Here is a 26,673-nt window from a genome sequence, read left to right as displayed (position 1 = left end):
TCTTACATCTAGTCTATGAGAACAGGCTGGAAAGATAGATACCCACACAATGTTGCGTTCAACTCACCTCATCTCTGAGCGCAGGGTGTTGAGCTGGCTGAGGACCTGGTCATTGGTCTCTATCCGTTCATCCAGATCTCTCTGTAACTTCCTCTTAGAGTTTTCCAGTCGCTCTATCTCCTCCTCGGCCCCATCCATCTGTCTCTTCACACTCTTCAGCCTCTGGTTCAACTAGGAGAGGAGAGAGGGAGTAACAGTCGGGGATGGAAATAAAGCTGGCCCCCGAGGCTAGTACTTTTTTATTTAGACCAGACTAGTGAAAAAGTACAAAACTAGCCCAGCAAAATGATGTCTTTCAGCACAACGCATGGCCCAAATTCTGAACCTGAATATCATCCAGACTAGTAGAAATCTCAGTCTACTAGCCAGGCTGCCCAGTGCACAAAATCCTTAAAATTCCATCCCTGGTTACAGTTTGTTGTTATAATTTATTGATGATGTGTTGTTGTAAATTTATATGTCCATTGTTGTGTCTGTAATGGCTGTATTAAAACTTATGTCTTTAGCCCCTTGACGAAGAGGAAGTTAGACTACATCGTTTTTTATAATTCATAGATGTTGTTTTTAAGTTTGTCTGTATGTCCATTGTAGTGTAACAGTGTAGCTACCATCCCTCTCCTTGCCCCAACCTGGGCTCAAACCAGGGACCCTCTGAAAAACACCCACGAAGCATTATTACCCATCGTTCCAACAGCTAACAGAACGTTACTTAGCTAGCCATTTCACGTCGGCTTCACTAGGTCTTGTCTAGTACTTCAGATTCTGGGTCAGCTATAAGAGCTGTACATAGGTAGGATCTCTCTGAATTGGCCAATGCAAAGTCCACAATGAATGTGAATGACTTTGACCTGTGTCTACCCTGTAACACTTTATCTGAATTTGCCTCTTGACATTCAGAGACATTTGTACTATTAGGTTTTTTGACTGTATTACAACACTTATGACCTACAGTTGAAATGAAATGCTAAAGTAGTTATTTTGACTAAGTTTTCCATGTTACCTGGTCGTTCTGGTTCTGCATAGATATGTGCTCATCGTCCACCTGTATCGTCATCTCCTTCACTTTTCTCTCTAGTTTCCTGTTGGCTTGTTGCAGGTTGATGTTGTCTCTGAGAAGAACATATGAAACCGTGTCAGACACTCATGATGACCACATAGCCCTCAACACCATTTAAACAGTCAACCCTGTTAGACACTCAATCATAGCCCTCAACACCATTTAAACAGTCAACCCTGTTAGACACTCAATCATAGCCCTCAACACCATTTAAACAGTCAACCCTGTAGATGCCTTGTCATTGCTGTAGTGATGGTGATGTATTTAAACCACAGAATTATAAACCAAGGGAAGAATCTAACTTCCAGTATATCACACTACCAACTGTTACCAACTATTTTCACACCTCACCTCTCAGCTCTCCTCTCCCTCCAGCCTCCACTCTACCTCCCCCTCACCTCTCAGCTCTCCTCTCCCTCCCCCTCACCTCTCAGCTCTCCTCTCCCTCCAGCCTCCACTCTACCTCCCCCTCAGCTCTCAGCTCTCCTCTCCCTCCCCCTCACCTCTCCTCTCCCTCCAGCCTCCCCTCTACCTCTCAGCTCTCCTCTCCCTCCAGCCTCCCCTCTAACTCCCCCTCACCTCTCAGCTCTCCTCTCCCTCCAGCCTCCCCCTCACCTCTCCCTCCAGCCTCCACTCTACCTCCCCCTCAGCTCTCAGCTCTCCTCTCCCTCCCCCTCATCTCTCCTCTCCCTCCAGCCTCCCCTCTACCTCTCACCTCTCCTCTCCCTCCAGCCTCCCTTCTACTCCTCTCAGCTCTCCTCTCCCTCCAGCCTCCCCTCTAACTCCCCCTCACCTCTCAGCTCTCCTCTCCCTCCAGCCTCCCCTCACCTCTCCCTCCAGCCTCCCACTACCTTCCCCTCCCTTCCACCTCACCTCTCCTCTCCCTCCAGCCTCCACTCTACCTCCCCCTCCCTTCCACCTCACTTCTCCTCTCCTCCCAGCCTCCACTCTACCTCCCCTCCCCTCGCAGCTCTCCTCTCCTTCCAGCCTCCCCTCTACCTCCCCCTCTCCTCGCAGCTCTCCTCTCACCAGCCTCCCCTCTACCCCCTCACCTCTCACCTCCCTCCAGCCTCCCCTCTACCCCCCTTCCACCTCACCTCTCAGCTCTTCTCTCCCTCCAGCCTCCCCTCCAGCTCACGTCACCCCTCCAGCTCACCTCTACCCCTCCAGCTCACCTCTACCCCTCCAGCTCACCTCTACCCCTCCAGCTCACCTCTCCACCTCTCCCGTCCAGCTCACCTTTCCACCAACCTCCCCTCCATCTCACCTTTCCTCTCCCTCCAGCCTCCCCTCCAGCTCCTGGACCCTTCCCTCCAGCCTGGAGACCACAACATCCTGGTTGGACCTCTGGGAGCCCTCTAGATGAGACACCCTGCTCTTCAGATCCTTATTCTGGAGGAGAACAACAAAAGGGTGAGCACATATAAAAGAGACAGGAAGCATGGGAAATGATTCAGGGGGTACCATATACAGCAGGTTTAACCACCAATGATTCAGGGGGTACCATATACAAGCAGGTTTAACCACCAATGATTCAGGGGGTACCATATACAAGCATGTTTAACCACCAATGATTCAGGGGGGTGACATACAGCAACTTCAACCACCAATGCAGAGGACTACATGTGAAGAGAGATGGGTGAGGAGGAGAAATTGAGAAAGTCCAGTACCTGTCTCTCCAGAGTGATCTTTTCACACTCCAGGTCCTGTTTGACTGCACTCTCCTGCAGCAGCTCAACTCTTATCAGCTCCATCTGTCAGCAGAGAAAACCATGTACATTCACTACACACACACACTGATGAATACACTTTTCACATGAGAAAGGGACATTCCCAGTCCATTGATGGACAGTTATCAAATCAGTGACGCTGTCAGTAATGATTCATTCAACAAAACCAGGGAAGGGAATAATGCATTTACTTTCATCTCCAGGATCCAAACACTGTATCCTCTACTGCAAGTCAAACAGGACCCAAAGACTGTCTCCTCCCTCTACTGCCAGTCAGACAGGACCCAAAGACTGTCTCCTCTACTGCAAGTCAGACAGGACCCAAATACGGTCTCCTCCCTCTACTGCCAGTCAGACAGGACCCAAAGACGGTCTCCTCCCTCTACTGCCAGTCAGACAGGACCCAAAGACTGTCTCCTCTACTGCCAGTCAGACAGGACCCAAAGACTGTCTCCTCCCTCTACTGCCAGTCAGACAGGACCCAAAGACTGTCTCCTCTACTGCCAGTCAGACAGGACCCAAAGACTGTCTCCTCCCTCTACTGCCAGTCAGACAGGACCCAAAGACTGTCTCCTCTACTGCAAGTCAGACAGGACCCAAAGACTGTCTCCTCTACTGCCAGTCAGACAGGACCCAAAGACTGTCTCCTCCCTCTACTGCCAGTCAGACAGGACCCAAAGACTGTCTCCTCTACTGCAAGTCAAACAGGACCCAAAGACTGTCTCCTCTACGGCCAGTGAGACAGGACCCAAAGACTGTCTCCTCCCTCTACTGCCAGTCAGACAGGACCCAAAGACTGTCTCCTCTACTGCCAGTCAGACAGGACCCAAAGACTGTCTCCTCCCTCTACTGCCAGTCAGACAGGACCCAAAGACTGTCTCCTCTACTGCCAGTCAGACAGGACCCAAAGACTGTCTCCTCCCTCTACTGCCAGTCAGACAGGATCCAAACACTGTCTCCTCTACTGCAAGTCAAACAGGACCCAAAGACTGTCTCCTCTACGGCCAGTGAGACAGGACCCAAAGACTGTCTCCTCTACTGCCAGTGAGAGAGGACCCAAAGACTGTCTCCTCTACTGCCAGTGAGAGACCGCCCTCTCCACCTCGCCAGTAAAGGGAGAATGAATAATAGGTGACATCATTGCTCAGAATAGTTAGCTCTTCTTGTCTTTTCGGGGAAACCAAAACAGAGTTGTGTCAATTAGTCTGAACCGATCTGCTCCCATGGCCTACTTCACCAGCGCACACACACACACACACACACACACACACACACACACACACACACACACACACACAGTGTCAGCATTTCACAAACATACTGTACACAAACTCAGTAAACCTGAGAACAAAACTGAAGAAAAAAAAAAGAAAAAAAAATGAACTTCCTTAGCAAGCAACTAAAAGGCAGAGCAGGAAACGTGAGCATTCAGACCTAAATGTGTTAATGTTAAGTCTGAGTCATCTAGCATGATTCTATGACCCAGTCTACATTGTATGCTTGGCTGTCTGCCATTGGTGGAGGAGGGCCCTGTGTGTGTGTGTGTGTGTGTGTGTGTGTGTGTGTGTGTGTGTTGTGTGTGTACTGGCCTGTTGTTTCCATTGGTCCACTCGGTCCATCAGGAGATCTGCACTGTTCCTCTCCTCACTCAGATCACGCTCCAGATGGCTCACCTCACCCTGGGAAAGAGACGTGTAATACGTATGTAGTGCTTATGGATGTGTTATTTAAGGGTTATGAATGTGTTATGAAGTCCTTGTGTAGGTGCCTTTATTTATTTAGGAACATCTCGGTCCCGCATTTAAATTACTTTCAGCTTATAAAAGGCTTCATAAGCACTACATAAATGTGTTACAAAGCATCTATAACCGTACTTCATGCTTTATAAAGGGTTCATAAATGGGGCGTAACTGTGTGACATAATCACCAATGTCAAATGTGACATAAGTTTATAACCCACTATGTCGAATATGCTATAAAATGTGTGCTTTATAAAGGGTGGCATGTTGTGCTGAAGGATGGCATACACTCTAAAGTGATGTCATACACTCTAAAGTGATATCATACGCTCTTAAGTGATGTCATACGCTCTAAAGTGATGTCATACGCTCTAAAGTGATGTCGCTCTAAAGTGATGTCATACCCTCTAAAGTGATGTCATACGCTCTAAAGTGATGTCACGTTAGTCACATTACACCTAATCTCGTTCTCAGACACTTCCGGCCCAAATGGTCTGGTGGACCAACGCATCAAACTTTCCATTCATTAGATAGGGTTAGAGATCCAGCTTACCTCCTGTCCCCTCCCCTCCAGCTCTCCCCCTTCCAGCCCCCCCCCTCATCATTAACTAAAACAAAGAAACATTATAGACATGTTTAAATGATACATTTGCTTTTATTTGTACATTTAAAAACAACAAATACAAATACACGAAGTGCAGCAATGTAATGACATTGAACATTACACAGGACTGTGAATAGTGTAGCTTGTCCCTGAGTTGGTGGGCGAATGGTTCTTGCCTATCAGCCTGCTGGAAGTACTGTGGGCTGATTCCAACCTTAAAAATAACAACAAAGAAAGTTAGCAGGTCTGTTAGAAAATGTCTTTGTCTCACCATCTGCATAAGGGTTGTGCTGCGCCAGAAACTCTAAAAATGGGGAGATGGGAAACTCCATTCAATTTGTATTATTATATTCCTCTTTCATTTACAAATCTCATGATGTGGCTATGAGATGTGGCTGTATCTAGGCGGATTTATATTTAGTGGAGCCTGCTAGCCAGCTAAATTTCGGTTAGCTACCGATTGCCGTGAAGGTCACCATAATTATTTGAATGTACAATTGGAGGTAGCTACAGTATGTAATCTAACTCAACACTGAACTACTACAAACTCATTTAAAATGACAATAAATAAAAGTTCACTTACTTGTTTTTTTTCGCTGTCCAGCGGCAGCACAAGTGAGCGTTTGATTTACAAACTCATCACATGATCAGCGATATAAAATAAAAAAAAGTAATTCCGGAATTTTGGAAATGTTCTAAATAAATCAAATTGTATTTGTCACGAATACAACAGACGAAAGACCTTACCGTGAAACGCTGAATACAACAGGTGAAAGACCTTACCGTGAAACGCTGAATACAACAGACGAAAGACCTTACCGTGAAACGCTGAATACAACAGACGAAAGACCTTACCGTGAAACGCTGAATACAACAGACGAAAGACCTTACCGTGAAACGCTGAATACAACAGACGAAAGACCTTACCGTGAAACGCTGAATACAACAGACGAAAGACCTTACCGTGAAACGCTGAATACAACAGACGAAAGACCTTACCGTGAAACGCTGAATACAACAGGTGAAAGACCTTACCGTGAAACGCTGAATACAACAGACGAAAGACCTTACCGTGAAACGCTGAATACAACAGACGAAAGACCTTACCGTGAAACGCTGAATACAACAGACGAAAGACCTTACCGTGAAACGCTGAATACAACAGACGAAAGACCTTACCGTGAAACGCTGAATACAACAGACGAAAGACCTTACCGTGAAACGCTGAATACAACAGACGAAAGACCTTACCGTGAAACGCTTACTTACAAGCCCGTAAACAACAATGCAGTTAAGAAAATATTTACTAAATAAACTAAAGTAACAATAAAAATCAACAATAACGTGGCTATGTACAGTCGGTACCGAGTCAATGTGCGGAGGTGCAGGTTAGTCGAGGTCATGGAGGTCATGTGAACATGTAGGTAGGGGTAAAGTGACTACGCATACATAATAAAGAGCGAGTATCCTAAGTAATAATAGAAAAATGTCAATAACCATTCGTGATATATGAAAAATAATTGTCTAAACATGAACAATGATTCATATTTAAGTGACTTTTGAATTAAACTTGTGGTTTTAAAACATGTACCAAGGTCAAATAAATGCCCCCAATGCAAATCACTGTATACAGAATACATATTGGCTTATACAGCAAGAACTATTCTGGGTTCAGCAGTAAAAGTATTGTAGGTAACACTCAGTAGGGTCAGTAGGATGTATATGTGGTGTCATTTCAGGGGGCTGTGACTAATACGGAGAGTTGCTGGACTTTTAATCCACCCATTCTATTGGCGGCCGAATCACATCGTGCGTGACAGACAATCCGATAACCAAACACCACTGAATTAAAGGGCAACTACACTCAAAAATCTAAGTTTCTTATATTTTTTCTCTCAGTCCTCATAAGTCATCCTTAAATGTGGTTTAAGCATTGTTGTGGGCACAGAAAATCAAATTTTGTTGTTTTCTATTTAAAAAATAAATACAAAATTTAAAGAGTGAAAAAAAAATAGGGTAAACTCCGAAAAAATGTAGGAAATCCAAAACTGAATTTGGGGAAAACGTTGGCAAAAAATATAAGTAGATTATAAAAGGCCCTACCAACGTTTATTGCTATGTTTGACTGCACTTTAGAGTGTACGTCATCCTGTAGCAAAGCATTGTGGGGGAAGTTGAGGTCAGGTCAAATATTGACTAAGCAGCCAGGAGGGAAAGAGGTTGGTGCCATCCTAAAAATGTTTTAGTGAAATATAATATATAGAATTTAGCAGACGCTTTTATCCAAAAGAGACTTCCAGTCATGCGTGAACACATTTTAACGTATGGGTGGTCCCGGGAATCGAACCCAATATCCTGGCGCTGCAACGCTCTACCAAGATGCATGACAGGGTTATAAATGCTTTGTGAAGCCTCAATTTATGATTTATTAAGCTTTTAATTAAGCGGTGCTTATGCCATCCTTAACGAAAGGTTTATGCCATATGTGACATAGTGGGTTATGTCACATGTGACATAGTGGGTTATGTCACACCATTAAGCCACATTTATGAACCCTTTATAAAGCATGGCATACAGTTATAGATGATTTGTAACACATGTATGTAGTGTTTATGAAGGCTTTATGTAGTGTTTATGAAGGCTTTATGAAGGCTCTATGAAGGCTCTATGAAGGCTTTATGAAGGCTCTATGAAGGCTCTATGAAGGCTTTATGTAGTGTTTATGAAGGCTCTATGAAGGCTTTATGAAGGCTCTATGAAGGCTTTATGTAGTGTTTATGAAGGCTCTATGAAGGCTCTATGAAGGCTTTATGTAGTGTTTATGAAGGCTCTATGAAGGCTTTAAGAAGGCTCTATGAAGGCTTTATGTAGTGTTTATGAAGGCTCTATGAAGGCTCTATGAAGGCTTTATGTAGTGTTTATGAAGGCTTTATGAAGGCTCTATGAAGGCTTTATGTAGTGTTTATGAAGGCTTTATGTAGTGTTTATGAAGGCTTTATGAAGGCTTTATGTAGTTTTTATGAAGGCTTTATGAAGGCTTTATGTAGTGTTTATGAAGGCTTTATGTAGTGTTTATGAAGGCTTTATGAAGGCTTTATGTAGTGTTTATGAAGGCTTTATGTAGTGTTTATGAAGGCTCTATGAAGGCTTTATGTAGTGTTTATGAAGGCTCTATGAAGGCTCTATGAAGGCTTTATGAAGGCTCTATGAAGGCTTTATGAAGGCTCTATGAAGGCTTTATGAAGGCTCTATGAAGGCTCTCTGAAGGCTTTATGAAGGCTTTATGAAGGCTCTATGAAGGCTCTATGAAGGCTCTATGAAGGCTTTATGAAGCTGCACGTCATTATAAAGCAGGACCCCATAGCCTTATAACTATTAAGACATTAGTTATATTTGTACAGACTGGTCCATCAACTCGGACTGTTCTGTTTACAAGTGAAAACAGGACCTTTGACCTTTCAGTATCAAACAATGGTGAGTCAACAGTGAAGTCAATGTTTTGCCATCAGTTAACAACAATTACATTTTTCAGCGAGGATTAGCCAGCGCCGTGCTTTTCCACTCCATGTCAGTCTACAGGTATAAATAGAGGCAGGTAAACAACACAAAGCAGACATATCATACAAAAACACACTGGGGCGCTCCTAACACAATCTGAAGGGAAGAGAGAAAGAAATTAACAGGGGTCTATGTCCTACAGTACAGGTGGTCTATGTCCAACAGTGTGTCCTTCAGTACAGGGGGTCTATGTCCAACAGTACAGGGGGTCTATGTCCAACAGTACAGGTGTCTATGTCCAACAGTACAGGGGGTCTATGTCCAACAGTACAGTGGGTCTATGTCCAACAGTGTGTCCTACAGTACAGGGGTCTATGTCCCTCAGTACAGGGGGTCTATGTCCTACAGTACAGGGGGTCTATGTCCAACAGTACAGGGGGTCTATGTCCTACAGTACAGGGGGTCTATGTCCAACAGTGTGTCCTACAGTACAGGGGTCTGTTCGCTGCTCTGGCCCCCCAATGGTGGAACAAACTCCCTCACGACGCCAGGACAGCGGAGTCAATCACTACCTTCCGGAGACACCTGAAACCCCACCTCTTTAAGGAATACCTAGGATAGGATAAAGTAATCCTTCTCACCCCCCCCCCCCCTTAAAAGATTTAGATGCACTATTGTAAAGTGGCTGCTCCACTGGATGTCATAAGGTGAATGCACCAATTTGTAAGTCGCTCTGGATAAGAGCGTCTGCTAAATGACTTAAATGTAAATGTAATGTAAATGGGTCTATGTCCTACAGTACAGGGGGTCTATGTCCTACAGTACAGGGGGTCTATGTCCTACAGTACAGGGGATCTATGTCCTACAGTACAGGGGGTCTATGTCCAACAGTACAGGGGGTCTATGTCCAACAGTACAGGGGGTCTATGTCCAACAGTACAGGGGGTCTATGTCCTACAGTACAGGGGGTCTATGTCCAACAGTGTGTCCTACAGTACAGGGGGTCTATGTCCTACAGTACAGGGGGTCTATGTCCAACAGTACAGGTGTCTATGTCCTACAGTGTGTCCTACAGTACAGGGGGTCTATGTCCTACAGTACAGGGGGTCTATGTCCTACAGTACAGGGGGTCTATGTCCAACAGTGTGTCCTACAGTACAGGGGGTCTATGTCCTACAGTACAGGGGGTCTATGTCCAACAGTGTGTCCTACAGTACAGGGGGTCTATGTCCTACAGTACAGGGGGTCTATGTCCAACAGTACAGGTGTCTATGTCCTACAGTGTGTCCTACAGTACAGGGGGTCTATGTCCTACAGTACAGGGGGTCTATGTCCTACAGTACAGGGGGTCTATGTCCAACAGTGTGTCCTACAGTACAGGGGGTCTATGTCCAACAGTGTGTCCTACAGTACAGGGGGTCTATGTCCTACAGTACAGGGGGTCTATGTCCAACAGTGTGTCCTACAGTACAGGGGGTCTATGTCCTACAGTACAGGGGGTCTATGTCCAACAGTACAGGTGTCTATGTCCTACAGTGTGTCCTACAGTACAGGGGGTCTATGTCCTACAGTACAGGGGGTCTATGTCCAACAGTACAGGGGGTCTATGTCCAACAGTGTGTCCTACAGTACAGGGGGTCTATGTCCTACAGTACAGGGGGTCTATGTCCTACAGTACAGGGGGTCTATGTCCTACAGTACAGGGGGTCTATGTCCAACAGTGTGTCCTACAGTACAGGGGGTCTATGTCCTACAGTACAGGGGGTCTATGTCCAACAGTGTGTCCTACAGTACAGGGGGTCTATGTCCTACAGTACAGGGGGTCTATGTCCAACAGTACAGGTGTCTATGTCCTACAGTACAGGGGGTCTATGTCCAACAGTACAGGGGGTCTATGTCCTACAGTACAGGGGGTCTATGTCCCTCAGTACAGGGGGTCTATGTCCTACAGTACAGGGGTCTATGTCCTACAGTACAGGGGTGTATGTCCTACAGTACAGGTATCTATGTCCTACAGTACAGGGGGTCTATGTCCCTCAGTACAGGGGGTCTATGTCCTACAGTACAGGGGGTCTATGTCCCTCAGTACAGGGGGTCTATGTCCTACAGTACAGGGGGTCTATGTCCAACAGTGTGTGTTTTGAGTTCAGTCTTCAGTCAGTACCTCCATGAGATGGACATCTCGGGAGTGGTTCTCCTGGGTGTGTGTGTTCCTCTCCAACACACACACACACACATTACCTCCATGAGTTTGACCTGTCGGGCATGGTCCTCGTGGGTGTGTGCATTCCTCTCCTCCAGCTCCTCCACCTTCCTCTCCAGCTGTCTGCCTCTCTGCTGGGCCTCCTCCCACTCCCTACGACCCCGCTCCAGACCCTGCTCCAGGGGAAGCAGCTGAACACACACACACATCATATTATAACACACAGAATATATTGAACACACACACATAATAATACACACACAGAACATAGGTAGACAACTCTGGTTCAAACCCAGTCAGAGACAGATTCAGGGACATAGTATATCACACACCATAACGTAACACAAACACACAGCACATCACACACACACAGATCTTAACACACGACATAGATCACCACACACACACACACACACAACATAGAACACACACACAGAATATAGAACATCACACACCATAACGTAACACAAACACACAGCACATCACACACACACACAGATCTTAACACATGACATAGAACATCACACACACACACCATAGCACACACAGACCGTAACACACAACATAGATCACACACACACACGACATAGAACACACACACAGAACATAGCACATCACACACACAGAACTTAACTCACAACATAGATCACACACACACAGAACATAGCACATCACACACAGAGAATTTAACACACGACATAGATCACACACACACAGAACATAGCACATCACACACACAGAATTTAACACACAACATAGATCACACACACACAGAACATAGCACATCACACACACAGAATTTAACACACAACATAGATCACACACACACAGAACATAGCACATCACACACACAGAATTTAACACACAACATAGATCACACACACACACACAGAGAACATCAACACCAGGTAAAGTGTCTTGGATAGCCTTCATCTCAACATGTTTACAGCAGAAATTTACTTCAGTCTCCTCTCCTGATAAACCTTTTAGCTCTAGAATCATTCCTCAGCTCCTTATCTCTGACGGGTGAGAGACAGAAAGAGAGACCGAGAGACAGAAAGAGAGACCGAGAGACAGAAAGAGAGACCGAGAGAGAGCGTGAGAGATTTATCTCTAGAATCACTCCTCACCTCCTTATCTCTGACGGGTGAGAGACAGAAAGAGAGACCGAGAGAGAGCGTGAGAGACCGAGAGAGCGTGAGAGATTTAGCTCTAGAATCACTCCTCACCTCCTTATCTCTGACGGGTGAGAGACAGAAAGAGAGACCGAGAGAGAGCGTGAGAGACCGAGAGAGCGTGAGAGATTTATCTCTAGAATCATTCCTCAGCTCCTTATCTCTGACGGGTGAGAGACAGAAAGAGAGACCGAGAGAGAGCGTGAGAGACCGAGAGAGCGTGAGAGATTTAGCTCTAGAATCACTCCTCACCTCCTTATCTCTGAAGCGTGAGAGACAGAAAGAGTGACCAAGAGAGAAAGAGACCGAGAGAGCGTGAGAGAGAGAAAGATTAATTGAGTAGAGAGACAGAGCGAGAGAGAGAGACAGTTGAATTGAATAGAGAGAGAGAGAGAAAGAGTTAGAATATGATATCCATCCATTGGGGACTCATCAGGGGGAAAAAATGTGTGCCACACCTCTTCCTGCAGTTTTCTGGCAGTCTGTCGGGATTTCTCCAACTCCACTCCCTTTTCCTGCAGCTGTTGTTGGAGCTCAGACAGCGCGGAGTGGCTCTTCTCTCTGACTTCATCAACCTGGAGCTGGAGCTTCTCAGTGGACACCTCACAGCCCTCTACTATAGTACTCATCTGGAGGGGTGGGGGCAGCGAGAGACACGGGGGGGGCAGAAAAAAGGGGGGGGCAGAGAGAAAGAGGGGTGGGGGGCAGAGAAAAAGAGGGGGGCACAGAGAGAAAGGGGGGCAGAGAGAGACACAGAGGGGGGCAGAGAAAAAGAGGGGGCACAGAGACACAGAGGGGGGCAGAGAGAGAAAGAGGGGGGAAGAGAGAGACACAGAGGGGGCAGAGAGAGAAAGAGGGGGGGCAGCAGAGAGAGAGAGATGGAAGAGTGAGACAGACTGAACGGTATTAATTTAACATCCCCCCCCCCATGACAGATACGGGTTTTAAAGTCAATTCATACAACCCCTATCATTTGTACTGGTGACAACTCTAGGGTAAATGCATGACTATTATAACTATTTAAAAACCCAGCAGCACTGTAGGGAGGTAATCAGTAAAGTGGAGGTCGATAACATATTCCACTCCTACTCATAGAAACACAGTGTTCTTCTCAGTGACCTATGACCTAGCCCCTCTCTCCCTCCCCCTCCCTCCCTCCCTCACCTCCTTCTGCAGTTCCTCCACAGTGCTGTTCTGCAGTCTCCTCTCCTCGTCCAGATCACTCTTCATCCTCTTCAACTCCTCTGTTCTTCTCGTCTCCTCCTTCAGCCTCTCCTTCATCTCCCTGTGCTGGTGGTTCAGCTGGGTCATCTCACTCTGTGGGCACACACACACACGCACACGCACACAGAGAATGTACTGTGTGCGGCAGAACTACCACAACAACAGCTTCCACAACAACAGCTCCCACAACAACAACTAACACAACATGTTTTCCAAGTTGGACGTACTCTGTGCTAAGGAGATGTTTACCAGCGAGTTCTGAATAAGGTATATTCCATTGACTCTGATACAGTACGACCTGTATGGTCCTTGTATCCACTCACCTGTACATTCTCCAGACGTACGAGAAGGGCTTTGTTTGCCTGGGACATCTCCTCTTCATTCTCCCTCACCTCCTCTAGAGTCTCCTCAACCTGCTGTTTCTCCCTCTGTGGAATCACATCTGTAATAAATATACCTTCAATACCTGGCCATGCATTTTCACAGAACATCTAAATCCATTCAGTCTATATTTTGTGAGCTTTCTTTATCTCTCTCTACTTCACCTTGAGTTGCTCTATGCATTTCACCAGCTGTCTCTGCAGGGTTTTGGAGTCCTTGATGACGAGGTTAAGCTGCTCCACCCTACTCTCCAGTTCCTCCACCTTGGTTAGTGAGGAGACAGGACACACCATCACGTCAAATGGACAAGAGGCAACTGATTCTAGATCAGTACTCCTGCTCTGTTTATGAATACGGACCCTGATGTGATTTTCTGGATATGTTGTACAGAGCATTATGGGTATTGTAGTACATCATTTTGGATTCTGTAGTTTAAAGCGTTGTGGGTATTGTAGTACATCATTATGGGTTCTGTAGTATAGAGCATTATGGGTATTGTAGCACATCATTATGGGTTCTGTAGTATAGAGCATTATGGGTATTGTAGTTCATCATTATGGGTTCTGTAGTATAGAGCATTATGGGTATTGTAGTACATCATTATGGGTTCTGTAGTATAGAGCATTATGGGTATTGTAGTACATCATTATGGGTTCTGTAGTATAGAGCGTTATGGGTTCTGTAGTATAGAGCATTATGGTATTGTAGTACATCATTATGGGTTCTGTAGTATAGAGCATTATGGGTTCTGTAGTATAGAGCATTATGGGTATTGTAGTACATCATTATGGGTTCTGTAGTATCGAGCATTATGGGTTCTGTAGTATAGAGCATTATGGGTATTGTAGTACATCATTATGGGTTCTGTAGTATCGAGCATTATGGGTATCCATCTGCAGTACCTGTCCCCTCAGTTCCTCCCTCTCCTGCATCAGCTGATTCACCTGTCCCCGTGCCTCCCCTCTCTCCTCCTCCATCTCCCTCTTCTCCTGGCCCAGCACTGTGTTACTCTAGCAGGGAGAGAGGAGGTAGTATACACAGGAGATGGGTGGATTATTAGTAGAAAAAACCTAGGACGAAACTCACAACCTTCTGCATGACAACACATTGAAACACAAAGTCAACTAATATATGACAAATGTAAATATATATATAGTCACTTGGGACACTGGGGGAAAAGTCACTCACTTAAGTAAAAGTAAGGATACCTTAATAGGACAAATTAAAGTCACCCAATAAAATACTACTTGAGTAAAAGTCTAAAAGTATTTGTGTTCTAAATATACTTGAGTATCAAAAGTACAAGTATAAATCATTTCAAATTCCTTATATTAAGCAAACCAGACGGCACCATTTTCTTGTTTTTTTATTTTATTTACGGATAGCCAGGGGCACCAACACCCAGACATCATTTACAAACGAAGCCTGTGTGTTTAGTGAGTCTGCCAGATCAGAGGCAGTAGAGATGACCAGGGATGTTCTCTGTTTAGTGATTCCGTCAGATCAGAGGCAGTAGAGATGATCAGGGATGTTCTCTGTTTAGTGAGTCCTCCAGATCAGAGGCAGTAGGGATGACCAGGGATGTTCTCTGTTTAGTGAGTCCTCCAGATCAGAGGCAGTAGGGATGACCAGGGATGTTCTCTGTTTAGTGATTCCGTCAGATCAGAGGCAGTAGAGATGACCAGAGATGTTCTCTGTTTAGTGAGTCCTCCAGATCAGAGGCAGTAGGGATGACCAGGGATGTTCTCTGTTTAGTGAGTCTGCCAGATCAGAGGCAGTAGGGATGACCAGGGATGTTCTCTGTTTAGTGAGTCCACCAGATCAGAGGCAGTAAGGATGACCAGGGATGTTCTCTGTTTAGTGAGTCCACCAGATCAGAGGCAGTAAGGATGACCAGGGATGTTCTCTGTTTAGTGAGTCCCCCAGATCAGAGGCAGTAGAGATGACCAGGGTTGTTCTCTGTTTAGTGAGTCCGTCAGATCAGAGGCAGTAGAGATGACCAGGGATGTTCTCTGTTTAGTGAGTCCCCCAGATCAGAGGCAGTAGAGATGACCAGGGATGTTCTCTTGATAAGTGTGTAAATTGGACCATTATCCTGTCCTGCTAAACATTCATAATGTAACAAGTACTTTGGGGTGTCAGGGAAAATGTACGGAGTAAAAAGTACATTATTTTCTTTAGGAATGTAGTGAAGTAAAAGTAAAAGTAGTCAAAAATATAAATAGTAAAGTAAAGTACAGATAAACAAAACTACTTAAGTAGTACTTTAAAGTATTTTTACTAAAAAAACTTTACACCACTGATTCTACTAGCAGTAGCATGTCCCTTATCTCAGTTCAATACCTCTTTCACCTCCTCAACTTCCTCTCGGAGCTTCTGCACCTCCTTGTCGCGCACCTCCTTCATAATGCCCAGCTCCTTGTCATGACTCTCCACCTCCTCGTTCAGGGCTCCCTTCAGGGCAGTCAGCTCCCTCTCCCTCCAGTGTAGCACCTCCTCCTGCTCCTCCTGCACCTGAATGAGCCCCTGGAAGTCCAACCGAAGCTGGGCCAGGTCCTAACACAGACACTGAGTTAATTTACATAATCCTGCTGGGCCAGGTCCTAACACAGAAACTGAGTTAATTGATATAATCCTGCTGGGCCAGATCCTAACACAGAAACTGAGTTAATTTACATAATCCTGCTGGGCCAGGTCCTAACACAGAAACTGAGTTAATTGATATAATCCTGCTGGGCCAGGTCCTAACACAGACACTGAGTTAATTTACATAATCCTGCTGGGCCAGGTCCTAACACAGAAACTGAGTTAATTTACATAATCCTGCTGGGCCAGATCCTAACACAGAAACTGAGTTAATTTACATAATCCTGCTGGGCCAGGTCCTAACACAGAAACTGAGTTAATTGATATAATCCTGCTGGGCCAGATCCTAACACAGAAACTGAGTTAATTTACATAATCCTGCTGGGCCAGGTCCTAACACAGACACTCAGTTAATTGATATAATCCTGCTGGGCCAGGTCCTAACACAGACACTCAGTTAATTGATATAATCCTGCTGGGCCAGGTCCTAACACAGACACTCAGTTAATTGATATAATCCTGCTGGGCCAGGTGCTAGACACAGACACACTGGAGTAGGCTAGTTGTATGACTGGGGTATGTTGTTCTGTGTGCTAGTTATATGACTGGGGTATGCTGTTCTGTGTGCTAGTTATATGACTGAGGTATGTTGTTCTGTGTGCTAGTTATATGACTGGGGTATGTTGTTCTGTATGCTAGTTGTATGACTGGGCGCAAACCCAGAGTCTCTGGTGGCACAGCTGGCGCTGCAGTACAGCACCCTTAACCACTGCGCCACCCGGGAGGCCAACAGAATGTTTTGAGCAAGAATATCAACTCGTTCCCTTACCGTTAGGAGCTGTTTCTCTGTGCTTACCGTTAGAAGGAGCTGTTTCTCTGTGCCGTCTGCCTGTGTTGTGTTCTTAGCCTGGTCCAGCTCATCGTGCATCTCAGACAGCTGCTGCTGAAGGTCCTTCATCTCTGTACGGCCCTGCTCTCTCTCAGTCTTCACCCGGACTAGCCTGGCAATAGAATATTAATATTTAATATTACAGAGCACCAGAGAAATCATACTATGTCAAGACGTTGTGAGGCAATTAGCGAAATGCTTACTTACACCTGTTCAATTCTTTCAGATCCTTTTTTAAATTTTTTATTTCACCTTTATTTAACCAGGTAGGCTAGTTGAGAACAAGTTCTCATTTACAACTGCGACCTGGCCAAGATAAAGCAAAGCAGTGTGACACACACAACAACACAGAGTTACACATGGAGTAAACAAAACGTACCGTCAACAACACTATAAAAAAAAACGGTATACAGTGTGTGCAAATGAAGTAAGGGAGGTAAAAGGCAATAAATAGGTCAATAGTGGTGAAGTAATTACAATTTAGCAAATGAACACTGGAGTGATAGATGTGCAGATGATGATGTGCAAGTAGAGATACTGTTGTGCTACAGGAGTTCTTAGGGGATAAGGACTAATAATAATCATCAAGGTGGATTATGGTCCTAAACACAATCCCAAAATGACTTCTAGACCCCTATGCACTTGTGGAAATGTTCTTACTCCTCTATGGCGACCTCGAGCTCCGCCTCCATCTGAGCCAGCCTATCCCGCAGCGTAGAGAGTTCTTCCTGTCTCCTGTCCAGTTCCTCCTGAATAGTCTTCATGTCTGTCTGGGCCTTGTAACACACCTCCGCCAGACTCCAACCACTCTGCAGGACACACAGTGCATTCAACTAAAGTAGGTAAACAATAACCACATATGACGATCACCACAAAAATAACGCCATCTGCAAAATCAGTACTAGTGAGAATAAACGTGTCCGAGCTGGACTCCATGCACATAAGGAGAAAACCAGTACAAATCTCTTGCTAAAAGTACTATATTGGACTGCACTGCATTGTATTGTATCGTACTGTATTATACTGTATCGTACTGTACTGCACTGTATTGTATCGTACTGTACTGCACGGTATTGTATCTGACTGTACTGCACTGTATTGTATCGTACTGTATTATACTGTATTGTACTGTACTGCACTGTATTGTATCGTGCTGTACTGCACGGTATTGTATTGTATCATACTGTATTATACTGTATTGTACTGTACTGCACTGTATTGTATCGTGCTGTACAGCACGGTATTGTATTGTATCGTACTGTATTATACTGTATTGTACTGTACTGCATTGTATTGTGCTGTACTGCACGGTATTGTATTGTATCGTATCATACTGTATTATACTGTACTGCACTGTATTGTATCGTACTGTACTGCACTGTATTGTATAGTACTGTATTATTATGTATTGTATCGTGCTTTACTGCACTGTATTGTATTGTATCGTACTGAACTGCACTGTATTGTATCGTACTGTATTATTATGTATTGTATCGTACTGAACTGCACGGTATTGTATTGTATCGTACTGTATTATTATGTATTGTATCGTACTGAACTGCACGGTATTGTATCGTACCGTATTATACTGTATTGTATTGTATCGTACTGTATTATTATGTATTGTATCGTACTGAACTGCACGGTATTGTATCGTACCGTATTATACTGTATTGTATTGTAGCGTACTGTATTATTATGTATTGTATCGTACTGAACTGCACGGTATTGTATCGTACCGTATTATACTGTATTGTATTGTAGCGTACTGTATTATTATGTATTGTATCGTACTGAACTGCACAGTATTGTATCGTACCGTATTATACTGTATTGTATTGTAGCGTACTGTATTATTATGTATTGTATCGTACTGAACTGCACGGTATTGTATTGTATCGTACCGTATTATACTGTATTGTATTGTAGCGTACTGTACTGTCTCGTACTGTACTGCACTGTATTGTATCGTACTGTACTGTATTGTATCATACTGTACTGCATGGTATTGTATTGTATCGTACTGTACTGCACTGTATTGTATCGTACTGTATTGTATCGTACTGTACTGTCTCGTACTGTACTGCACTGCATTGTATCGTACTGTATTATTATGTATTGTATCGTACTGTACTGCACGGTATTGTATTGTATCGTACTGTATTATACTGTATAGTACTGTACTGCACTGTATTGTATCGTACTGTACTGCACTGTATCGTACTGTATTATACTGTATTATACTGTATTGTACTGTACTGCATTGTATTGTATTGTACTGTACTGCACTGTATTGTATTGTACTTTACTGCACTGCACTGTATTGTATCGTACTGTACTGTACTGTATCGTACTGTATCATACTGTACTGTAATGTATTCTGTACTATGTATTGTACTGCACTGTATCATATTGTACTGTATCGTATCGCACCTTATTGTACTGTACTCTATTGTGTATTGTACTGTATATTGTACTATATTGTATATTGTACTGTATCGTATCGCACCTTATTGTACTGTACTCTATTGTGTATTGTACTGTACTGCACCATGGTCTTATGCTCCAGCTGTGTCTTCAGCTGTGACACCTCTCTCTCCAGCTCTGCTCCTGTCATCTGAAGCTCCTTCGCCTCCTTGGCCTTCGCAGCATAGTCCTACAAACAGGTCCAACAACACATCACCAACCTGCTTCTGCCTCACAGACAGACACAGTACTTTACCCTACTGTACTTTTCTTTCCTTTACACTGAAATACAACACGGAAATACATTAGGTATTTACAAAGATATGAATGTGTTAGTATAACATGCTTCTATATGGAAGTCTCAACCGTCTATGTAAACTACAGCAGTGGTTCTCAAAAGTTTTGGCTGGGGATCCCCTAGGGCAGCACAGCCATCCATCTAAACCACGTCTGGGCTGGGGATCCCCTAGGGCAGCACAGCCATCCATCTAAACCACGTCTGGGCTGGGGATCCCCTAAGGCAGCACAGCCATCCATCTAAACCACGTCTGGGCTGGGGATCCCCTAGGGCAGCACAGCCATCCATCTAAACCACGTCTGGGCTGGGGATCCCCTAGGGCAGCACAGCCATCCATCTGAACCACGTCATCTAACCTCACCCTGATCTCCTCCTCCACGTTCTCTGCAGTCTTCCACTTCAGTTGGCTGATTCTGTCAAACACCAGGTTCACCTTCTTCTCAGTGATTGAGGTTTTATCAGTAGTCCTGAGGGAATACCAACAAACAGACACACGGAGTTCAATGACACCAGCATACCCGAGTCATATATAACTAGCATACAGAACAACAGTCATATTTATTTAATTTTTTTACCTTTATTTAACCAGGCAAGTCAGTTAAGAACAAATTCTTATTTTCAATGACGGCCTAGGAACAGTGGGTTAACTGCCTGTTCAGGGGGAGAACGACAGAATCCCCGAGCTGACAAGGTATAAATCTATCTTGCAACCTTCCGGTTACTAGTCCAACGCTCTAACCACTAGGCTACCACCCCATATAACTAGCATGCAGAACAACATACCCCAGTCATACAGAACAACATACCCCAGTCATACAGAACAACATACCCCAGTCATATAACTAGCATACAGAACAACATACCCCAGTCATACAACTAGCATACAGAACAACATACCCCAGTCATATAACTAGCATACAGAACAACATACCCCAGTCATATAACTAGCATACAGAACAACATACCCCAGTCATATAACTAGCATACAGAACAACATACCCCAGTCATACAACTAGCATGCAGACCAACATACCCCAGTCATATAACTAGCATACAGAACAACATACCCCAGTCATATAACTAGCATACAGAACAACATACCCCAGTCATACAACTAGCACACAGAACAACATACCCCAGTCATATAACCAGCATACAGAACAACATACCCCAGTCATATAACTAGCGTACAGAACAACATACCCCAGTCATATAACTAGCATACAGAACAACATACCCCAGTCATATAACTAGCATACAGAACAACATACCCCAGTCATACAGAACAATATACCCCAGTCATACAGAACAACATACCCCAGTCATACAGAACAACATACCCCAGTCATACAGAACAACATACCCCAGTCATATAACTAGCACGCAGAACAACATACCCCAGTCATATAACTAGCATACAGAACAACATACCCCAGTCATATAACTAGCATGCAGAACAACATACCCCAGTCATATAACTAGCACGCAGAACAACATACCCCAGTCATATAACTAGCATACAGAACAACATACCCCAGTCATACAACTAGCACACAGAACAACATACCACTTATATAGATACTGTGTGTGGGAAATCTGCAGGTATTCTGTATGTAAGATAATGAAGGATACTAATCGGCTGTGATTATAATCGAAGAGAATTCCCTTGGTAGATAATGCGGTCTACATTTGATTGTGAGGAATTCTAAATCAGGTGAAAAGTAGGATTTGAGTTCCTGTATGTTTCTTTCATCACACCATGTCTCGTTAGCCAAAAGGCATACGCCCCCGCCCCTCTTCTTACCAGAAAGACGTTTGTTTCTGTCGGCGCGATGCGTGGAGAAACCCGCATGGCACCTATGATATTAATAGGTGCCATTTACACTGACGCTTTAATCCAACGCAATTTACAGTCATACATTTTACATACGGGTGGTCCCCGGGAATCGAACCCACCATCCTGGCTTTGCAAGCTCCATTCTATACTAACTGAGCTTCAGAGGACCGACATATTTCAGATGTTGCCAGTTTTTTTTTAACTCACTACAGTGAGGAGGTGAAACTGATATTCCATTGTTGGCTATTTGGAAGGGTGTTCATCATTGCAGTCTGTATTCCTGAGCTGGCGTGTGTGTGTGTGTGTGTGTGTGTGTGGGAGTGCACACACACACACACACACACACACACACACACACACACACACACACACACACACACACACACACACAGCTGAAACAGCAATCCTTTATCAGACTAACAGCTGTATGTCACATTCTCTCCCTCAGCTCATCAAAGGCAGGATATGAGAGGCAGGATATGAGAAATGTGTAATGGTCACTTGGGATCAGGATCGGGGGTCATTAAGTTCCATTTTAATTCAATCAATTCAAAAAGTAAACTGAAATACCAATTCTCCTCGTTGGAAATGGAATGAGATCGGAATTGATCCCAACTCTCTTTGGGGAAAACATTCTAGCTGGTATCTTTCCAAGGAAGTTATGTTACAACTCAAAAAACTCTCTAGGTAATATAAAGGTTAAACAGGTCAAAGAATGATGACAGTACTCAGTGGTTGATTTAGTCCAGTGTTACTCACCCATCATTGAGGTAAGTGAACAGTATCTTTTTGGTGGTGTCTTCATTTGGTTGTGGTTCAATTGAAACCTCGTGCTGACCCCTCTGACCTCCCAGAAGATCTGGAGTGATGATCTGATTAAATGAACACACAACAGGATATCAAGGTGTATCAATCAATCAATCACAAAAGTTAAAAGAATGCTTTACAGTGACCCGACCGGGACCCTCAAAGAGCAAGCAAAAGCACAGTAGCAAAGGCACATTTGCAAGGAAAAACATAGATGGAATCAAGGAATATATATATATATTTTTAACTCTTTAAACCGGGTAAAACCTCTAAAGCTAATCTCTTTACCTGATTGTCTCTCTCTGACTCCTCCTCCGTGTGGTTGAGACACCTGGATCTGGTCATGGAGGTCTCCTCCACTCCGTACAGCACATTTACCGCTCTGGATGACCTCCCGCTAGGCTCCTTCTCCTCCCACTGTAGTTTATTAAACATCACAGTGGAGGATCCGTTGGCCCCTCTCACCTTAGGTGACCCTGGGGCGCTGGTGGATCCGCCTGGAGTCTCTCCCCTGGCCCCTCCGATGACCGAGGCAGGGCTGGAGGGGTCCAATGGGTATGAGTGACACTGTTGTCTGCTGTCCACGCTACGTGACCTCCTCCGGTCCTCAGGGGCTATCCTCCCTCTCCTAGGCCCAGCTCGACCCATCTTTTGGGGGCTGTCGAACTGGTTGATCAGGCTACCTATGGAGGAGATGGGCTCTGTGTCCACTGAGTTTGGGGATCTTCTGGGGATGTTGGTGACCTCGTTTGGGGGGCTTAGTAAGGTGGTCAAAGAGTGGTGGGGCGCTGGGGCCGAGACAGGGGCAGGGCCTGGGCATTGGGTCTGGGTGGGGGCTGAGACAGGGGCAGGGCCTGGGCATTGGGTCTGGGTGGGGGCTGAGACAGGGGTGGGGGCCCTCTCTACACCCCCAGCAGGCAGAGGGATCCTGGCTGCTCCTGGTCTAGACCCTGCTGCCTGGATCAGGGTGGCCTCTGCCCCACTCTGGAGAGATGTGGTGAGATGTCCCAGCCTAGGTACAGAGGCTGTCTGATTGGGCGGAACAGAGAGTCTTCGGGTGGAGGCTAGGAGGGGGCTGAGGCTGTTCCTGTCTGGGTTGTAGGGTTTCAGCAGCTCTGGGTGTCTCTGGAAGTTCAACACCGTGTTAGATGTCGGCACGGTCCTCTGTGACTGCTGTAAATGAGACTCCTGGAAGTCGAACATGAACGCAGCGGACGCCAGCGGAATCCTCTGTGATTCCTTAACCTCAGTCAGAGCACCTCCACGAGCATACTCCCTCTGGTGGTTGGGAGGTCTGCGCTCCACATTGGGAGTACCGAATGAAGATCGCTCCACATTGGGAGTACCGAATGAAGATCGCTCCACATTGGGAGTACCGAATGAAGATCGCCCATCATTCACCATGAAGGTGTACTCAGACTGGCTGTGGGCATTGACAAACACTTCCTGGTGGTCCCAGTTCCTGCTGTAGCTCTCCAGGCCACCAGATGGCAGAGCTGCTCTACTATCCCCGTTCAACACAACGTAAGGAAGACCCTCAATTCCCTGAACTTGTACCCTAACCCCGAACATGCTGCTGCTGTCGCTGTGAGGTCGAGGGCTGCCTCTGGGACCAGGCCTAGGCTGCTGCATGTTGTAGCCCTGTTGTATTCTACTGAAGTCTGGAGAAGAGCCACTCACTCCGTGTCTGTGAGACTCCATTTATAGACAGTCAACGTTAAGACAACGTTGTGTGTTTGCTGGGTCCACACTAGTCCTGAATGAATCGAGGACCTCCCTCAGAACTGAAGAGGTTCACAGCTATAAAAGATGCCAAATACAACACGTTAGAGGCTGATGCATTATTAGTTGACTAACCATTACCACGGCTCTTCTTAACCTGGAGGCTCCAATAACCACCCCTGTCTTTACAACAGTTTAACCCCAGTGAAAAATACATCACTTTCTATGGCATCAGCTGGATGAGGTGACTGTTTACAAAACAGAGAGAAGTCATGTGGACCAACTGACAACAATGACATCCCAAGTGCATCTGATGTCACTCAGAGACAGCTGCGCTAACCAGTTAGCCACAGAGAGAGAGAAAACACCAACATCAACACACAGCACATTGATATAGAAAACAGTTTATTCAGTGTGCTAACAGTGTAACTATTGTATACAGGACAATACTGCTGCATGACGAGTACCCCTGGCCGTGGTCGCGCCAACCAGACTATCGTTATCCACACACACACACACACACACACACTCCGACCAGACTTTTGTCATCCACATGTTTATGATATGATTATGAGAGAAAGTCAGTTACGGAACAAAAAAACAATGTACATTGTTATTGAAATAAACAACATGCAAAAGTACTGTTTTCTAATATAGTTGTTACCGTGTTTACAGCAGTTGTTACCGTGTTTACAGCTGTTACCGTGTTTACAGCAGTTGTTACCGTGTTTACAGCAGTTGTTACCGTGTTTACAGCAGTTGTTACCGTGTTTACAGCTGTTACCGTGTTTACAGCAGTTGTTACCGTGTTTACAGCAGTTGTTACCGTGTTTACAGCAGTTGTTACCGTGTTTACAGCAGTTGGTTACCGTGTTTACAGCAGTTGTTACCGTGTTTACAGCCCACCGGGCAACAGCTGTCAGTTCAACATCTAGTTTTGATTTACATTTGGTTGATTTGTCAACTATTGTGACTTCAACAACAAAATGTCACCATGTCATTGGATTTAGGTTCAAATTTAGGTGGGAAAAAAAGAAGGACTTTTTGCAATTCCACGAAGTTTTCCACATTGATTCAACATCATCACTTTGATTTGGGGTTGAAATGACGTGTAAACAACGTTGATTCATCCAGTTTTTGCCCAGTGGGAATACACTTCTTTAATGAACAAAAATATCTAAAAAATTAATTGAAATTATTTACATTTAACCTTTATTTAACTAGGCAAGTCAGTTGAGAACAAATTATTTTTTACAATGATGGCCTACCCCAGATAAACCCGGACGGCGCTGGGCCAATTGTGCCATGCCCTATGGGACTCCCAATCACGGCCGGTTGTGATACAGCCTGGATTCGAACCAAGGTGTCTGTAGAGACGCCTCAAAAACTGAGATGCAGTGCCTTAGACCGCTTAGACCACTCGGGAGCCCCCTTTGAATTATTAACCCATATCAAAAATGTGTATCCTTCACAAGTACTTTATCAACCTCTATTTGTACGATTGTAATTAAAGACAAAGGATATATGCATGGCTAATCCTCAATGCAGTTTTACCAGCGGATAATAAAATACCACTCTACCTTTACTAGCGGATCAAACGTGATGTTCTTGAACGATAAAACAGCCTACCAAAAACAATGCCGAAACGAGAATCACTTCAGTTGTTAGACGGGTTTAGAAAAGTGTCCCAGTGCGCAAAATCTTTGTGATTGTCTTACCTAAATTCGCGCAGTTCTGTTAAAAGTAGTGCCCTGGCTGAAGTGCCAGTGTTGCGGGAGCTGTTTTATTTGCGTTCGGGATTCCCCCTCCCTATTTCAGTCTCTATTCACAAGTACGCGTTCCCCCTAGCGGAATTGTCCAGCTATTCAAGAAATAGCGCGTGTTCATCATCATCATCATTATGATCATTAACTCCTCGAATAATACATACCGGATGTCTTTTTTGAGAATGAAAATTGTAGGGAAAAATAAGAAATAGTTTTATGGTTTACATTTCCTGTAGATGACATAGGTGACACTCATCAACATAACTGTACATACCTGAAGGTATGGGTTTTACAGACATCCCCCATTATGGAATTCTCTAATATACAATAAGCCGTGGCTTGTTTAGGGTATCATTATTTACAATGTCTGGTAAAATATATGACAAATATTTCTGGGGAAAAAAAACATTTTTTTGTTTCAAATTTAAAATCTGTAATTCAGATATTTAGATATTAGTAATTGTAGAAAAGATCAACTACAGCAAGTTAGTAAAAAGTAATCAATATTTTCTATTAAAAAAACGGAACAATTAAGAATTAATCCATCTGTAGCCTAGCCAAAAAGTGCACTTAGCTCTAAAAACTCTGACTCTGCCTAAACACAAGCATGTACATACAACTAAAAGGCTCT

At 44.6% G+C, this 26,673-nt stretch overlaps 1 protein-coding gene across 5 annotated transcripts in view; it reads right to left on the bottom strand.

The window, feature by feature from the left end:
* The window catches only part of LOC115144686 (cingulin-like protein 1), a 29,146-nt gene extending 2,657 nt beyond the window's left edge, over positions 1-26,489 (bottom strand). The window contains exons 1-19 of one of the 5 annotated variants that reach the window (XM_029685700.2): positions 25,857-26,486; positions 22,843-24,354; positions 22,507-22,619; positions 20,272-20,377; positions 19,698-19,802; positions 17,807-17,955; positions 17,114-17,258; positions 16,015-16,227; positions 14,574-14,681; positions 13,836-13,934; positions 13,614-13,718; positions 13,231-13,383; positions 12,525-12,695; positions 10,930-11,082; positions 4,437-4,526; positions 2,788-2,871; positions 2,385-2,509; positions 1,061-1,169; positions 68-231 (exon numbers count right to left, since the gene is read on the bottom strand). In XM_029685700.2, coding sequence (XP_029541560.2) covers positions 68-231; positions 1,061-1,169; positions 2,385-2,509; positions 2,788-2,871; positions 4,437-4,526; positions 10,930-11,082; positions 12,525-12,695; positions 13,231-13,383; positions 13,614-13,718; positions 13,836-13,934; positions 14,574-14,681; positions 16,015-16,227; positions 17,114-17,258; positions 17,807-17,955; positions 19,698-19,802; positions 20,272-20,377; positions 22,507-22,619; positions 22,843-24,255 — 3,605 coding nt within the window. In that variant the 5' untranslated portion in view covers positions 24,256-24,354; positions 25,857-26,486. Of the gene's footprint in view, positions 1-67; positions 232-1,060; positions 1,170-2,384; positions 2,510-2,787; positions 2,872-2,896; positions 4,076-4,436; positions 4,527-5,179; positions 5,405-8,713; positions 8,764-10,929; positions 11,083-12,524; positions 12,696-13,230; positions 13,384-13,613; positions 13,719-13,835; positions 13,935-14,573; positions 14,682-16,014; positions 16,228-17,113; positions 17,259-17,806; positions 17,956-19,697; positions 19,803-20,271; positions 20,378-22,506; positions 22,620-22,842; positions 24,355-25,856 lie in introns of those variants that run through there. The other 4 variants (XM_029685699.2, XM_029685703.2, XM_029685704.2 and 1 more) reach the window with 4 other exon arrangements.
* Positions 26,490-26,673: the final 184 nt, after the last annotated feature.

This window comes from Oncorhynchus nerka, linkage group LG17 (genome assembly GCF_034236695.1).
Source record: "Oncorhynchus nerka isolate Pitt River linkage group LG17, Oner_Uvic_2.0, whole genome shotgun sequence".
In the NCBI taxonomy this organism is placed as follows: Eukaryota; Metazoa; Chordata; class Actinopteri; order Salmoniformes; family Salmonidae; genus Oncorhynchus; species Oncorhynchus nerka.
The sequence above is the reverse complement of the archived record's forward strand: the minus strand, read 5'-3'. Positions and strand labels throughout refer to the sequence as shown.